At 37.4% G+C, this 16,447-nt stretch overlaps 1 protein-coding gene across 5 annotated transcripts in view; it reads right to left on the minus strand.

The window, feature by feature from the left end:
• The window catches only part of STRN3 (striatin 3), a 95,949-nt gene that overhangs the window by 2,880 nt on the left and 76,622 nt on the right, over positions 1–16,447 (minus strand). For all 5 annotated transcript variants that reach the window (XM_036276512.1, XM_036276523.1, XM_036276533.1 and 2 more), the window contains 4 exons: positions 16,104–16,225; positions 7,825–7,992; positions 6,113–6,253; positions 2,860–2,967 (listed from right to left, as the gene is read on the minus strand). In XM_036276512.1, the coding sequence (XP_036132405.1) occupies positions 2,860–2,967; positions 6,113–6,253; positions 7,825–7,992; positions 16,104–16,225 (539 nt within the window). The remainder of the gene's footprint in view (positions 1–2,859; positions 2,968–6,112; positions 6,254–7,824; positions 7,993–16,103; positions 16,226–16,447) is intronic.

The following is a 16,447-nucleotide window of genomic DNA, read 5'->3' on the forward strand; positions in this document are numbered from 1 at the left end:
GTGTTTTAAATCAAAGAATTATTTCAACCAAATAGCAGATCTACCCATTTTTTTAAGGGTACAATAATGATCCAGGTTTAACTCCAACTCTTCTGCCTGTGCATTTAACTAACCTTGACTGATACATTAAGTCAATTTAGAATCAACCCTTCTTTTCCACATAGTCACTCCAAAATGTGAGTGATCTCCTCCCCCTTCGGAATGAACCACGTATAAAGAAATGCCATGCTAAACCAAGTTGGCTGCTGGGCTTCTGATGCCTCCTTCAGCAACACTTACTTGTAAATTTCCCACATTTAACCAATTTCACTTTGGCCATGCCTTTGCTATCAACCCTCTTCCTCCACCAAGATTAAGTCTTTCCTCCTATAACAGTCACCTGTTCTCCCCTCCCTGGCCCCTAAACCCTTTGACTTGGACAATCAGTATTGTGGGCCTCTATAAAATGGAGAAGAAACAGACTAATGTAAAACATGTACACTCAGAAGCAAACTGCATAGATTTGAATCCCAACCCTGCAATTTTCCTGTTGTATAACACTACATAAATTATTTAACTTCCTGAAAGCCTTTTATTTCAACTGTAAAATGAAAATAATAGTATTATATATACCTTAGAGTTATTAGAAGAGCAAACATGTTAATACATGTAAATAAAACAGAACAATGTCTCACAGTAATAAAACATTAAGCTCCAAGAAGATAGGACATTTTGTTTTGTTTCCCAAGCACTGAGAACTGCAAAGAATATGGCAAACAGTCAATAAATTCTGCTGAAGGAGTTCACAACCAATTTAGGACATTCTTCCTCCAACTTCTCCACACCCCTTACTTATACTATATCTTCTCAGACTCACCACCTAAGTGTCTCAGCACAGAATACGCAATTCTAATTTGTGCCTCTACCAAAAATGTAAAAATCATGATCCCCAAAGATCTCTCTGGGATAATAGAAATCATGCATTTAAATTCTTTAAACTCAAGGATCTACCATATAATACAACTTAACTAATCTTTCTAAACCAATTTTATAAACCCTTGTTCAACTATTTTAAGTGGTTTACATAGTGTATAGCATTAAAAAAAAAATCATTATTCTTAGCTGACTCTGAAAAGTTCTCAATAGACTGTATTCCTCCTCCAAACTTATGCCTTTGGCTTTGAATGTAAAAAATTCCCATGTTGGACAAAGTTCCTATCACCAAGCCTCTGATCAAAATATGCCCTTACTTGAAATTTTCTACTACTTTCTTCACTTAAAAAAATGTATCTTACCATTGCTTCAAGGCAAAGCTCAAATGCTCACTCTATGAAGACTCCTTTATCTAGCAGAGCACGTTACTGTATGTACGTATGAGTGGGTGCACACACATCTTATTTTCCCCTGACAATAGTAAGTCACCAGAAAGCAAAAACCTTATCTTATACATGACAGTAGCCAGTGCAATGCAAGATACAAAATGCTAACTATATTTCTGTTGTTAAAATCTAAATGGTTATTGAACCCATTCACAGTATTGATTCCTATGTTTCAGATTTTAAAAATTCAGTAAATTTAATTCAGCGTTGTATGTGTGTGCGCCAGTGTGTGACAATGAAAGTGCGAGAGGTTGATTTAAAAAGAATTTTTCCACTGTTTGAAAGCTATTGCTTTAATTTCTTCACACTAAAGATCAGGTACTAGACTACTTAACAGAAATAATAAAATTGGCAGAATTTACCAATCATTTTATAGGCTCCTTATTTGTTAAGTGAAATTTTATTACCACCTTTTCTTGAGTTCTGACAGTAAAACAGTTCTAGAGACTAATACTTTTAATACAACTACTAAAATTCCTGAACCTTCCCTTACAAATTTAAACCTTCACTAATTAATTTAAAAAGAAATTAACTCTGCTCTTGCAGCAGAGGAAGAGCTTTAGGCTTCACAAAATGTTCAAAGAATTGTTGATAAGGTGTTAAATTGAGAACATTCACATGAATGATTCGTCCTTCCAGTGAAATATATATATATAGTCCTGTGAATATCCATTACCTTTTCAGCTGTTCTAATCAATTAAAAGAAAATCTGTCAATGAAGTGTTGCTTGAACAAAGGGATTTATATAAGACTCTAAAAACTAATTATGACCCTGTCCTATATAACCTCCAAAGAGAAATCTGTCTTCTAATTTGCTATCTTGCTTGATAATTTGTTGCCCTGCAATAATGTTACAATTAACATTTAAGTTTCTGATTTGGAAGTACTCTAATACCCCCGTTTTAGCTTCCACTCAAAGAAGCCTCTTCAGCTGTCAGACCTTTCCTGAAATAAAGCAAATATTATTTTATGCAGTATTCAGGTAATTACATATAAAACAAGAGTCCTTAAAAAAAAAAAAACAACAAAAACCTATGGCCATATTAATATCTGAGGTGATTTCTATATAAATGGTAAGTTTTCTGTCAACAAATACAGGGAAGATGACAATAAAACATTCCCACTATATCATCACTTCAGCCACTGAGAAATAATTTTAAGAACATATTTGAAATGCCAAACACCAGAAAGACACCTCTTCTGCTATACTAACTCACAACAGGATATGAAAATAATTTCAAATGGAAGAATTTATATTTAACTAATATGACATGAAAAAAATCATAATAGGTAGTCAAGTGTTATTTATATATTTAAGGATAAAACATGTATTATTAATGTGCTACATAACTAAAGCAAAAATCTGAGTTAAAATGGTTTAACTTGGTGATTTTGAAACTGTGAAGTCAATATATCTTATATAAAAGAACAGCATTTTTTATTACCTCCTATTTACACAATTATTAACACTACTGAACAGAAAATAAGGCAACCTACTTACCCGTTTTATTGTCAAAAAATTTGATGTGTCTATCTTCATGAGCAGTTATTGTAACAGGAAGTGTGGGATGACTTACTACTCTGTTAATGTGATTACTGGATTGTAAATCTGAAAAATAAGGAAAGATAATGCACTAAAATTCAAATTTTCAGTTAGAAGCTGGATGATGACCTTTGTAGTCTTACCAAAAAAATTAAAAATCAAAGCTTTGGTATAAAACAAAATCATCTAAGAAACAGAATTAGCCCAGAGGTCACGGGTTCGATGCCCGGTCGGAGCACATGCCCAGGTTGTGGGCCTGATCCCCAGTGGGGGACATGCAGGAGGCGGCCAATTGATGTTCTCTCTCATCGATGTTTCTGTCTCTCTCTCCCTCTCCCTTCCTCTAGTATCAATAAAATAAATAAATAAATAAATAAATAAATAAATAAAATTAGAGCTCTAGAAAGATACAATTTCTTAAAAAATAAATGTTTAAGCTATCATGCCCTATAATATAAATAGTACTAGGTTCAAGTTTAGAAAAAATTTTGAGTATTTTAATGTAGGTGGTTTAGAAGTCTTAAAAATCATTCCACATGTATATAAGAACTCTTAAGTAAACTTAAACACCTAAAAAAAAAAAAAATGTGTTTGTGTGTGAAATTACCTATGTAAGAGGGAGAGAGAAAATAAGGTTGAAAAGGCACTGGACTGGAAAAAACGCTTCTTTGAGTATTTAAATATTTTACATAATTATAAAACAAATTTTTAAAAAGAAATCACAAAAATTCAAAGGTAAAATTAAACAAACGAACTTAACTATATATCCAATTGGTGGTATAAACACAAATAAATGAACTACTTCAAGTGACCTGAAAGCACAGTAATAGACTGCCCATCCCTAGTGGAATATACTCTGAGCACAAAACATTTTCAGTAATCAAACTATTGGTGGTTATCTTGGTATTATTATTCTGAGATGACTGTATGTGTACTGTGGGATAAATAAAATGAGAGATTATAATGATTTTGCTGAGAACAAAGAGTTTTGGTATGGTTAAAATGAGGTCAAGACATAGAAATCAATGAGATAAATCTGAATTTGAATGAGAAGTATTTGCATGAATTTATCAACATTTTTCTTTTTTTCAAATGTATTTGTAGCTCTGACCACTGAAAAAGCCTAAACCAATGACCAACTGAAGAGCCATGAAATCTGTAAGGACAAACCCAATAGCTTACTACCTAGATTGTTGTCTCTGAATGCCTTTTTCCACTAAGAGAAACCATGGGTCCTTAGAGAAATGGCTGATTTCAGATCTGGGGCACAAATGAACAAGATGAACCTGAAACATCTTATCATAACAACAAGTAAAACTATCAACGACTACCAGGTCAAGTCTAAAGGACTCAGGAGCCAACTTTATTAAATTCCCACTGGCCAAAGATGAAACAATCTGAGTAGCAATAAAGATAATACCTGCAGGCCTGGCCGGTTTGGCTCAGCGGTTAGAGCATCGGCCTGCGGTCCCGAGAGACCCGGGTTCGGTTCCCGCTAAGGGCATGTACCTCAGTTGCAGTTTGTCCCCGGCCCTGGTCGGTCGTGCGGGTGGCAGCCACTTGATGTGTCCCTTTCACATCGATGTTTCTCTCTCTCTCTCTCTCTGTTCCTCTCTCTCCCTCCCACTCTACCTGAACAAAAAATGTCCTCGGGTGAGGATAAAAAAAAATAAAAAGACAATACCTGCAATGGCCCTGGCCAGGTTGGCTCAGTGGTAGGGCATCGGCCCATGGACCAGAGAGTCCCGGATTCGGTTCCCGCTAAGGGCACATACCTCGGTTGCAGTTTGTCCCTGGCCCTGGTTGGGGTTGTGTGGGTGGCAGCCACTCAATGTGTCTCTCTCACATCAATGTCCCGCCACCCCACCACCCCACCCGCCTCTATCTGAAGATAAATGCAAAAATGTCCTCAGGTGAGGATAAAAAAAAAAAAAGATGATACCTGCAATGCATTGAAACACATCAAATACATTTATATCCAAGAGAGAGTATAATGATAATAAAAACAAACAAACAAACAGCACCTAATGGACTCTCTGGTCATCCTTGGAGAATGCTAGGAACACCTTATTACTATTACTATGAAAGCTAGAACATAAAGGAGGGAAAAATATCAATAATTTATTTTGCCTTTCCTTTATAATCTAACTCCAGAGTACCCAAATTACTAATGAGAAATGTTTCTTTTTACAGAAGTAAAATGGAGAAGTAATGACAGAATTAGAAAATCATTTTTAAACAGTTAATGAATTAACAGACCTAGGCAATGATCATCAAAACTGAAAACATAAGAAAAAGATAAACAACCAGACAATATTTACTTCTGGTAAAAGTTCACAAATTACTATAAAGTAATCTTTTCAAAAACATTAAAAAGCTTTAAAATGAAGACGAAAACAATAAACCTGAATTTGAATAAGCCTCTAGATCTATAACCAATTTACAGGAAGTAAAATGAACAGAGGAGCTTGTCAAATAGCAAAATCCAGACTGTGGAAAACTCTTTAGGCAAACAATCCAATTTCTTCAATTTAAAAAATGCAAGGAAGTACAGCTTAGGAAACATAGTCAATAATATTGTAATAACTATGTATGGTGTCAGGTAGGTACTTGAAGTACTGGGGGATTACTCTGTAAAGTACATACTGTCTAAGTACTATGCTGCACACCTGAAACTAATACAAAAGAATATTAAAGGTAAACTGGAATTAAAATAAAATAAACATTAAAAAATGCAAGGGAAATAAGAGATGGAGGGGGAACCTACAGATGAAAAGAGACTTGACAGATCTATCAACTAATCACAATGCAGGATCTTACTTGGATTCCTATTTAAATAAATTGTAAAACACACATCACATCCTATACTTACAACATTGGCCATTTATACATAATTACTGGAGCTGTATGATGAGTTCATCAGGCTCATTATATTATTTTCTCTACATCAATATGTATTTCTATTAAAAAATTTAAAACCATTTCCCTTGCTTTTACATTGCTTTACTCACTCCTCTGTCCTCAATACCCACCATCCAGCTTTTAAGCATAATTTGACGAAAGAGAAATAATGTAAATAAATTCAGCTATAACACAAGAAAACTATTTTCCCCATCCTAAATTCAAATTGTCAAAATGTGAAAATTAAAACATCATTCTCTACTGTGTACTAATCCTTTTTAAGGTTTCAAAGAAACTCATGAAAACTTACCAGAATCTATCTGTGATGAAAGCATCACCAATGACTGTGATGTTTCTAAATCATAAATTACGGTACTACCAGTGTTGAAAGAGGTCACCATATGAGCTGGGTCACAGCCTATAAAGTCAACCGATGTAGGAATTCCATGCCCTGAAAAGAGCCCAGATAGATACAGTGTAAAGACAAAAACTTTAGAAATCTCTGCTCTTCTGATAAAAAAATAAGAAATTCAAATATTTCAAATAATCTTGAAATAATGTTAATAATAATAAAAAAAGCAATTGTGTCAGGATGGTGAGCTATATAATAGGTAGGTAACAGTTCCCTCAATTATTTTATTTTTTAATTTTTTTCAAATTATTGACTGATTAATTGACTGTAGAGAGGGTGGACAGGAGGGAGACAGAGAACATCGAAACATCAATGTATGAGCTACATCGATCAGCTGCCTCCCCCACGCAGCTGGACAGGGGATTAAATCTGCAACCTATGTATGTGCCCTGAACGAAATCAAACACGGTACCTTCTGGTGCACGGGATGACACTCCAACCGAGTCACACTGACCAGGACTTTCTCTCAATTATTTAAGAATTTTTATAACCTATTTAACATTATAAGAAAAATAAAGCTAGGGGCTCTTAAAGTGAGAGCAGATGTGCAAAAATTACTTTCTATGCATTTTCTTTTATTTATAAGAGAAAAAAAATCCTGGACAAGTCTTTGGCCCGTTAACCTTTCTTACTGCAAAATGATAAATTAGCATTCTCACATCACTGTCTTGGAGACTATTCACCTGTCTGAGACCTAAAAGTCTAATCAAGTGCTAATACCTGTCAAATTTTCAGATCTGTAAAAATAAACTGTGGACTCTGGAATCCACTCATGCAGTACTATCCCCTAAAGTGGCCTGAGCAACAATTGATCAATGCACAACAAAGTGAAATCTGGAGACAAGCAATTAATTACCTGGATGAAGCTAGAAACAAATAGCTGAATAAATTTTTACCTCAAAACCTTGGGTAATAAAAAATTAGAATCATTCAGGTATCTAAGAGACCCAATAAAATTAAGCACATACTAGTCATCTAAAATGTTTTCAACCAAACATACTTTTTAATACAAATAAAAGGTCTGATATATAAAATTAACTTTTAAAAATGATGGAAAATAAGACCAATACAAGTATAGTATATATATATAATGTTAATAAATGTCACAGGTAAATTAGTTAAGGCTTTCTTTTTGACAGGAAAATATTTGAAATCATGGATTTAACTTAGTTTGTACTTCCCAGTTAAGGGTGCTATTTCAATTATTACAACTAGATTTCTCAACCATTGTGCTCATACATAGTTTACGGGTATGCTTGAGACAGTGACCCCTTTGATTTCTGTGGGCAGTGACCTGAAGCAGGCAGAGCGCCTTGTGTTGTCTCTATTAGTAGCCTCATTTGTCTATTCCACTGTTACACAGTTTTATTTTTTAAATAGGACATGTGCTGAAAAGGGTAAAAACAAAAACAAAAAAGCCAACACTGAACTACATGATATACTTGAAAAGCATCTTTCTTGTTTATAAAAAATGACAAAGTAAAAAGATAATCACAAGCTTTAAATTCTTTCAATCTTTTGGAGCAACAAAGAAATAGATCAATTGTCCTTTCTATCTTCCAAACTTTAAAAAAAATTTAGCTTTTTTCATAGAGGCAAAATTTACTTACCCTTGTCTCCATTATAAGTGCAAATACATGGCAATTTTTCTTGTGGATTCCATAACCTAACAGTGCCATCTGCTGAACAAGACAGTAACTGATTTTTTATGCCACTATAAGCAAGACCCCAGACAGCATCTGTATGAGCAACTAAAGTGCCAGCTAGAACATTTGGCTCTGGGAAGAAAAAAACAAGACAGACAAACAAAAATGAGCCAAAATAAGTTTAAGTATATAAAGATCACCTACCATATAATTTAGTATAAGACTACACATTCCTGCTATAAGAAGATAAACCAAAGTGTATACAGGCCATGTCTTCTAAGTCATGAAGTTACTGGTTATTTTTACCCACCCCCAATACTATTTTGCATTTTTGCAATTTTTTGTAAGGAAAATATACTTTTTAAAAAACAGCTTTATTGAGCTATAATTCCCATTCCATACAACTCACCAATTTAAAGTGTACAATGCAGTGTTGTTGTTTTTTAGTATGTTTGCAGAGTTCTGCAATCATCACCACACCAATTTAAGACACTGTCATCACTAGTTATCCATTTCCATCCAACTCTTCTTCACTGCCTTTCCACAGCCCTAGGCAACCACTAATCTACTTTGTTTCTACAAGTTTGCCTATTCAGGATATTTCATACAAGTGGCCTTTTGTGGCTGGCTTCTTTCACTTAGCATATTGTGGCATGTATCAGTACTTCACTTTTTAATTGTCGAATAATATTCCACTGTATGGACATACGATATATGACATTAAAATTTTTTTTTCTTTATTGATTTTAGAGACAGGGGAAGGAAGAGGGAGAGAGAGATGGAAACATCGATGACAGAGAACATCGACTGGCCACCGCCTGAATGCCCCCCACTGGGGATTTGGCCCACAACCTGGGCATGTGCCTTGACCTGGAATTGAACCAGTGACCTCTTGGTGCATGGGCTGGTACTCACTCACTGAGCCACACTGGCCGGGCTGGATACACTACATTTTATTTATCCATTCATCACTTGATAGACATGGTGGTTAATAACATTTGTGCATTTGTCCTACAAACCTATTTCTCTAGTAAACACCCCTTTTCCATGGGTATTTATCACCTCCGCATTCTCACAGTTCCCAACCTCTCTTATGAATAATTACTTCTCATACTTAACTGAGTATAGCATTGAAATAGAAAACCATTCCTATCTTTCTGCCTCCCAATCTATAAATCAGTGTCTAAAACCATCTTCTCTGTGCAGATACCAGTAAGAAATTGTGTTCCTTCCTATCAAGGGCTAATTATACAGGTGTAGTCTGGATTCCATTCAACTCTCTAACTTGCTTTCATGTTTAACATTTCCCTACTACAAAAATTCTACTCCTTGAGATCTATAAGCCAACAAATATGCTTCAGTATCTCTCAACCTAAACAAAAAAACCTCCATTAACCTTACACAACGATTCTGCCAAACAGTAGAAAAGCATAGAGTAAATACGTTTTTACTTTCCATTTACTCTCCAAATCATTCTAATACAGTTTCTGATACCAACACAACACAACAACCCTTGCTAGCTAAAATCACCAATGATGAACTCTGTCTACCAAATTTAATAAATTTTTTATTTCTTTGATGATTTCTTTCATTGTTGCTCTCATCACATTGTTTTTCATTCATAGAGTATGCTTTGAAAGGTCCCTTTACCCTCTGGTTTTAGCCCCAGCATCCCTCTCTCTGTCTGGCCAAGATGTGGGTGAACTATTTGTTACATAAAAAGGAACCTTTCTATCATTAGACCTCTCAGCAATATTTGAAAGTGTCAACTGTCAACTGTTTCCTTCTCAAAATGGTTTCTTCTTCTTTTTTTATCCTCACCCGAGGATATTTTTCTATTTATCTTTAGGTAGAGAGAGAGGGAGAAAAAGGGAGAGAGAGTGAAACATCGACGTGAGAGGGACACATTGACTGGATGCCTCCCGCACGGCCCAGACCAGAGTTGGGGATGACCCGCAACCTAGGTATGTGCCCTTGGCTGGGATCAAACCCAGAACTCATTGGTCTGTGGGCTGACACTCTACCGCTGAGCCAAACAGGCCGGGGCATCTTCTTTTGGTATGTTTCCTTAATTCCATACTCTCCTGCACTTACTCTAACCTCAAAGGCCAGTCCTTTATCAGTGTCCTTTGTTCGCTGTCTTGCTCTAGCCACTCTCCCAATGTCAAGAGTTCCTTCTCTTACCCTATATACACACTCTCTCTGTGTTATACCATCCATTCTTACACCTTGATATTAATATTACCTATTTAGTATTGCCATCTCTTAACATGCCTAAAAACCAAATTCACACACCTGTTCTGGCCCCATTTCAATAAATGCCACCATCCCATATTCAATTGCTCGTATCAAAAGTGGTGATGAAAATGTTCTTAATTAGATAGTGGTAATGGTTGCACAATCCTGTGAATATAGTAAAAATTAGTGAACTGTATACTCAAAAGGGTAAATTTTATTAAATGTGAATTATATCTCAATAAAGCTGTTAAAAAAAGAAACAACAAAATCAAGTCACGCATCCATTACTTCACCCACTCAATCCACTTATCAATATATTCCGTCTATTCTATCCTACACCCCAATATTGTCTTTTTCTTTTGCTTTTTTTTGTTGTTGTTAATCTTTACCAGAGGAATTTTTTCCACTGATTTTCAGAGAGTGAAAAGGAGGGAGCGAGGGGGCAGAGAGAGAAAAACATCGATGTGAGACAGACACGTTGATTGGTTACCTCCTGCACGTGCCCAGACTGGGGCGGGGATTGAACCTGCAACTCAGGTATGTGCCCTTGGCTGGAAATTGAACCCACAACCCTTGGATGTGCAGGTCAACGCTCTATCCACTTAGCCACACCGGCCAGGGCTCCCCAATATGTCTTAAATCTATTTCTCTCCAACTGCTCTGCTACCAACTGCTTTACCACCACTCCAGCCTTGCCGACATCACCTCTCACCTAGTCTACTGGTCCACTCCATTACAACTTTACACTATAACATTAAATCTGTATTCCTCTCTCCACTCTTCCCTCTATGCCCTTGCAACACCCAGAGTCACCCTTTTAAATTCTACATTTACAGGTCACTTCCTGGCTTAAAACTCTTTACAGTAGTTCCCACTTATCCTCAGACCTCCAGTGGATGTCTAAAACCACGAAAGTACCAAACCCTGCATACAAGAGTTGGCAAAAGTAGGTTTATAGTTGTGCGTATGTAAAACAGTTGATTCTTATATTATTTGCTTACATTTTTATTATTATTTTTAATCCTCACTCAAGGATATTTTCACATTTATCTTTAGACAGAGTGGGAGGGAGAGAAAGAAAGAAACATCGATGTGAGAGAGACGCATCGATTAGATGCCACCCACACGACCCCAACCGGGGCCAGAATCAAGCCCAGAACTCTTTGATCTGCAGGCCGACGCTCTAACCACTGAACCAAACCAGCCAGGGCTATTTCTTTATTATTGTATTATTTATATTATTATTGTTATTTTATATCTTTACTTGTGATTTATCTTTAAGGGAATGTCTTTTTCCACAAGAACAACTATAAACCTACTTTTCCCCACCCCTGTATGCTTTCCTACATATACATACCTATGATAAAGTTTAAAAAGATTAATAACAATAACTAATAATATAGAACAATTATTACAATATACTATAATAAATTATGTGTATGCGCTCTTTCAGTAAACTAGCACAAATTTCTTTTTTTGGTAGGTTGCAAATTTAATAAGCAAGGGAAGTTACATAAAAGGCTTGTTTCGAGTGGCAGCAAGACTAGTGGAATCTTAAGTATATAGAGGCCTTAACTGAGTTCAGTAATGTATTCACTCCAGCTGGTCTCAACGTCTTACTCTTTTAAGATTACACCCCTGAAAATGACTCCTACTGCCTTGGTTGGTTTGGCTCAGCAGTTAGAACGTTGGCACGCAGACCCTTGAAGAGTTGTGGGTTCAATTCCAGTCAAGGGCATGTACCTCGGTTTCAGTTCGTCCTCAGCCCTGGCCGGGGTCATTCGGGAGGCAACCAGTCAATGTGTCCCTCTCACATGGATGTTTCTTTCAGTCTCTCTTTCTCTCTCCCTCCCTCCCTCCTTGCCTCCCTCCCATTCTATCTGAAGATACAGTTGTCCCTCGCCACTTCGTGCTTCGACTTTCACGGCATCACTCTATCGCCGTTTTTTCAAATATATTCATTAAAAAGCTGATTGAGACAGTGAAAGTGATATAGCGCACACTCGGTTGTCTGAGTCAATTATACAGCCCTGTATTAAAATTAAAATTAAAATTAAAATTAAAATTAAAATTAAAATCACTGTACGTATGGACTGTAGGCCTATGTATTTGAGCACCCCAGGAATCCTTCAATGGTAGGTGCAACCGCTAGAGTCTGGAACGGATTAACCACGATAAACGAGGGACAACTGTAAATAGAAAAATATCCTCGGGTGAGGATTAAAAAAAAAGAAAGAAAGAAAATTACTCCTATTGTGGGAATAGGCAAAACGTGCATTCTAAGGATAGGGGATAGGACCCAATTGCCTGGGTCCAGCTCAAAGGTGAACTGTTGTATTCCTGAGCCTCTCATTGTTGGAGAAGGTAACTGAGAAGCCCCAAATTACCCCGGGTCCAGCTCAAGCACGAATTTCTTCACAATTTCATCAAAAGCAACCTCAGCATATGATTATTTTTTCTTTCCTTATTAAGTTGAAAACTTCCACATTTTCACTTAAAGGAAGCACTTTATAACCCTGACCAGGTGGCTCAGTTGGTTGGAGCATCATCCCATACACCAATTGATTTCGGGTTCTATTCCTGGTCAGGGCACATACCTAGGTTGCAGATATGATCCACAGTTGGGGCACGTACAGGAGGCAACTGATCGATAGTTCTCTCTCATGTCGATGTTTCTCTTTCTCCCTTCCCCTCTCTCTAAAATCAATTTAAAAATATCCTCAAGTGAGGATTAAAAATAATTAAAATGAAGGAAGCATTTTATAGCTTCTCTAATTGAAATTGGCAACATCAATACTTTTGCACTTTGAGGCCATTATTATTAAGTAATTAAGTAACGAAGGGTTACTGGAACATAAGCACTGCCATTCCTAGACAGCTGACCTGATAACCAAGGTAGATACCAAGTGATTAATGGGTATGCAGCATATACAGGGTGGATACACTGGACAAAGGGATGATTCATGTCTAGGGCAAGATGGAGCAGTATGGTGCTCAATTTTATCATGGTACTAAGAACAGCATGCAATGTAAAACTTAAGAATTGTTCATTTCTGAAATTTTCCAGTTAACATTTTTGGACTGCGATCAACGTAGGATGGAAAGCAAAACTACTGATAAAGAGGGATTACTATACTAAAATTTCCCTTGCCCTGGCCGGTTTGGCTCAGCATTTAGAGCGTCCGCCTGCAGTCCAGAGAGCCGGGTTCAGTTCCCACTAAGGGCGCATCCCTTTTATATTTTAGATTGAATGTCACTATTTTAGACTTCATCTAAAGGTTCCGCCTGTTACTCTCTATCTATTGTATCTTCATAGTATTTATCACAATTTATATCTATCCTATTGTTGTTGTTTTTTAATCCTCACCCGAGGACATTCTTCCATTTTTTTGTTCAGGTAGAGTGGGAGGGAGAAAGAGGGGGAGAGAGAGAGAGAAACATTGACGTGAAAGGGACACATCGAGTGGCTGTCACCTGCACGACCAACCAGGGCCGGGGTCAAACTGCAACCGAGGTACGTGCCCTGAGCGGGAACCGAACCTGGGTCTCTCTGGACCGCAGGTAGATGCTCCAACCGCTGAGCCAAACCGGCCAGGGCCATAGACTATCCTCTTGCTTATCTGTTTAATGTCCTCACCTGAGGACATTTTTTTGATATTTTGTTCAGATAGAGTGGGAGGGAGAGGGGGAGAGAGAGAGAGAGAGAGAGAGAGAGAAACATGGACATGAAAGGGACACATCAAGTGGTTGCTACCCACACGACCCAACCAGGGCTGGGGACAAACTGCAACCGAGGTACGAGCCCTTAGCGGGAACCGAACCCAGGTCCCTTGGACCACAGGCCAATGCTCTAACCGCTGAGCCAAACAAGCCAGGGCAAGTCTATTACTTCCATTAGACTAATTCTTACTTCTTGATGTAGTCCTTAACACTAAACCTGGCAAAGTTAGGCACCAAGTGCGTGTTATATAAAAACACCAAAGACCTCCAGTTCTTTTAAAATAAACCAAACATGCCCTGGCCGGTTTGGCTCAGCAGTTAGAGCATTGGCCCACGGACCTGAGAGACCCGGGTTCAGTTCCCACTAAGGGCACGTATCTCGGTTGCAGTTTGTCCTCGGCCCTGGTTGGGGTTGAGTGGGTGGCAACCAATTGATGTGTCTCTCTCACATCGATGTTTCTATCTCTCTTCCTCCCTCTCTATGTGAAGATAAATGCAAAAATGTCCTCAGGTGAGGATTAAAAAATAAATAAAATAAACCAAACATTAAGTAGACCATTTATTTAACTATTCTCATACTGATAAACATTCATTTTGTTTTAATTTTTTGTAATTACAAGCAATGCCCTTTATTTAATTTTTTCTCTTTATTAATCCTCAGCCGAGGATATTTTTCCATCGACATTTAGATAGAGTGAAAGGGAAAGGAGAGGGAGGGAGAGAGATAAATAGAAATATCGATGTGAGAGAGACACATCAATTAATTGCCTCCCACACGACCCTGGGATCAAACCTGCAACCCAGGGACATGCCCTTGACCAGAAATCGAACCCACAACCCTTCGGTTCACAGGCCAATGCTCTAACCACTGAGAAAACCAGCCAGAACAAACAATGCCTTTTAAATATATTTAAATACATGTACAGGTGTTTTTGTAGGACAGTGGCACTTGTAAGTTGTTGTTGTTTTTTTTAAATCCTCACCTGAGGATATTTTTCTATTTATCTTCAGATAAAGTAGGAGGGAGGGAGAGAGGGGGGTGGGTAGAGAGAGAGAGAGAGAGAGAGAAAAATCAACAATCAATGTGGGAAGGACACACCGACTAGCTGCCTCCTGCATGATCCCGACCAGAGCCAGGATAAACTGCAACCGAGGTACAGACCCTTGACCGGAATCGAACTCGAGACTCATTGGTCCACAGGTCAATGCTCTACTGCTGAGACAAACCGGCCAGGGCAGTTTTGTTTTTTTTTAATTAAGGAATTTCTTATTTTATTTTATTTTATTTTTTTTACCCTCACTCGAGGACTTTTTTCCATTTTTGTTCAGATAGAGTGGGAGGGAGGGAGGGAGGGAGGGAGGGAGGGAGGGAGGGAGGGAAACATCGACATGAAAGGGACACATGGAGTGGCTGCCTCCCGCACAACCCCAATCAGGGCCGGGGACAAACTGCAACCTAGTTCTCTCTGGACCGTGGGTCAACGCTCTAACCGCTGAGCCAAACCGACCAGGGCGGTTTTTTGTTTTTTTAAATTAAGGAATTTCTTGTCCTTTAAAAAGTTGTACTGGTACATACCCTTAACTGTCCCTGTTTATTTCTAGTCTTCCACTAAATATTTTTGAACTACAAAAGCTTTCTTAAGTTTAAAAGATTGTTCCTTATACTAAATTTTATTTCCCTCTTTTTGTAACTAGTATCAAAATTAATGCTTTAAAAAAAATTTTTTTTTCTTTACTGATTTGAGAGGGAGGGAGGGGGAGAGACAGAAATATGGACGAGAGAGAGAACATCGACTGGCTACCTCCTGCATGCCCCCCACTAGGGATCGGGCTCACAACCTGGGCAAGTGTCCTGACTGGGAATCAAACCACCAACCTCCTAGTGCATGGGTCGATGCTCAACCACTGGGCCACACCAGCCGGACTAATTAATGTTTTAATTAATACTAGATTTTTATTTTGGGACACCATAAAGTATCTTTTCATAGGCTTAAATATTCATGGCATATTTCATAATTTTTCTCTTTAATAAAGTAAATTACTATTAAATGAAATAACTAAATGAGGAAGCTAGTACATGTCTAAAACAAGCTTACTTTGCCAGCTCCATTCACTTAAAAAAATTTGTTTTAGCATAACCAATGGACATGGACAACAAAGCCAGGGACGGGGTGAGGGGGATGGGGTGGAGGGTGTCAATGGGATAAAAAAGGAGGAACATCTGTAACAAAAATAAAAATAAAAAAAGCAAAAAGCAAAAAAAGTGTTTTGAACCTTTCACTTACCATATGTATCATAGGGATCCACATTAGGACTAGGCATATTCCACCACTGGATGGTTGCATCGATACCACCACTAAAACACTGTTCACCATTAGAACTAATAGCTAATGATAGAACAGGGCCACTATTATAGGAAAAAAAGAAAAAAAATTATTTGTAAAGCCTGAAAAAGAAATTCACATTTGCATCCCCCAAACTCTGAATTTTATATCTAAAAACTGTTTAAGGTAAAACATGTGCACTGAATAGTAATGATTATATTCTCCTAATACAATTATTAACCAAATAAAACATTATTCAACTATCTTTTCTAATATAAAACAACATTTATTATAATTTAACAAGG

Source organism: Molossus molossus, unplaced genomic scaffold (assembly GCF_014108415.1).
Source record: "Molossus molossus isolate mMolMol1 unplaced genomic scaffold, mMolMol1.p scaffold_m16_p_1, whole genome shotgun sequence".
NCBI lineage: Eukaryota > Metazoa > Chordata > Mammalia > Chiroptera > Molossidae > Molossus > Molossus molossus.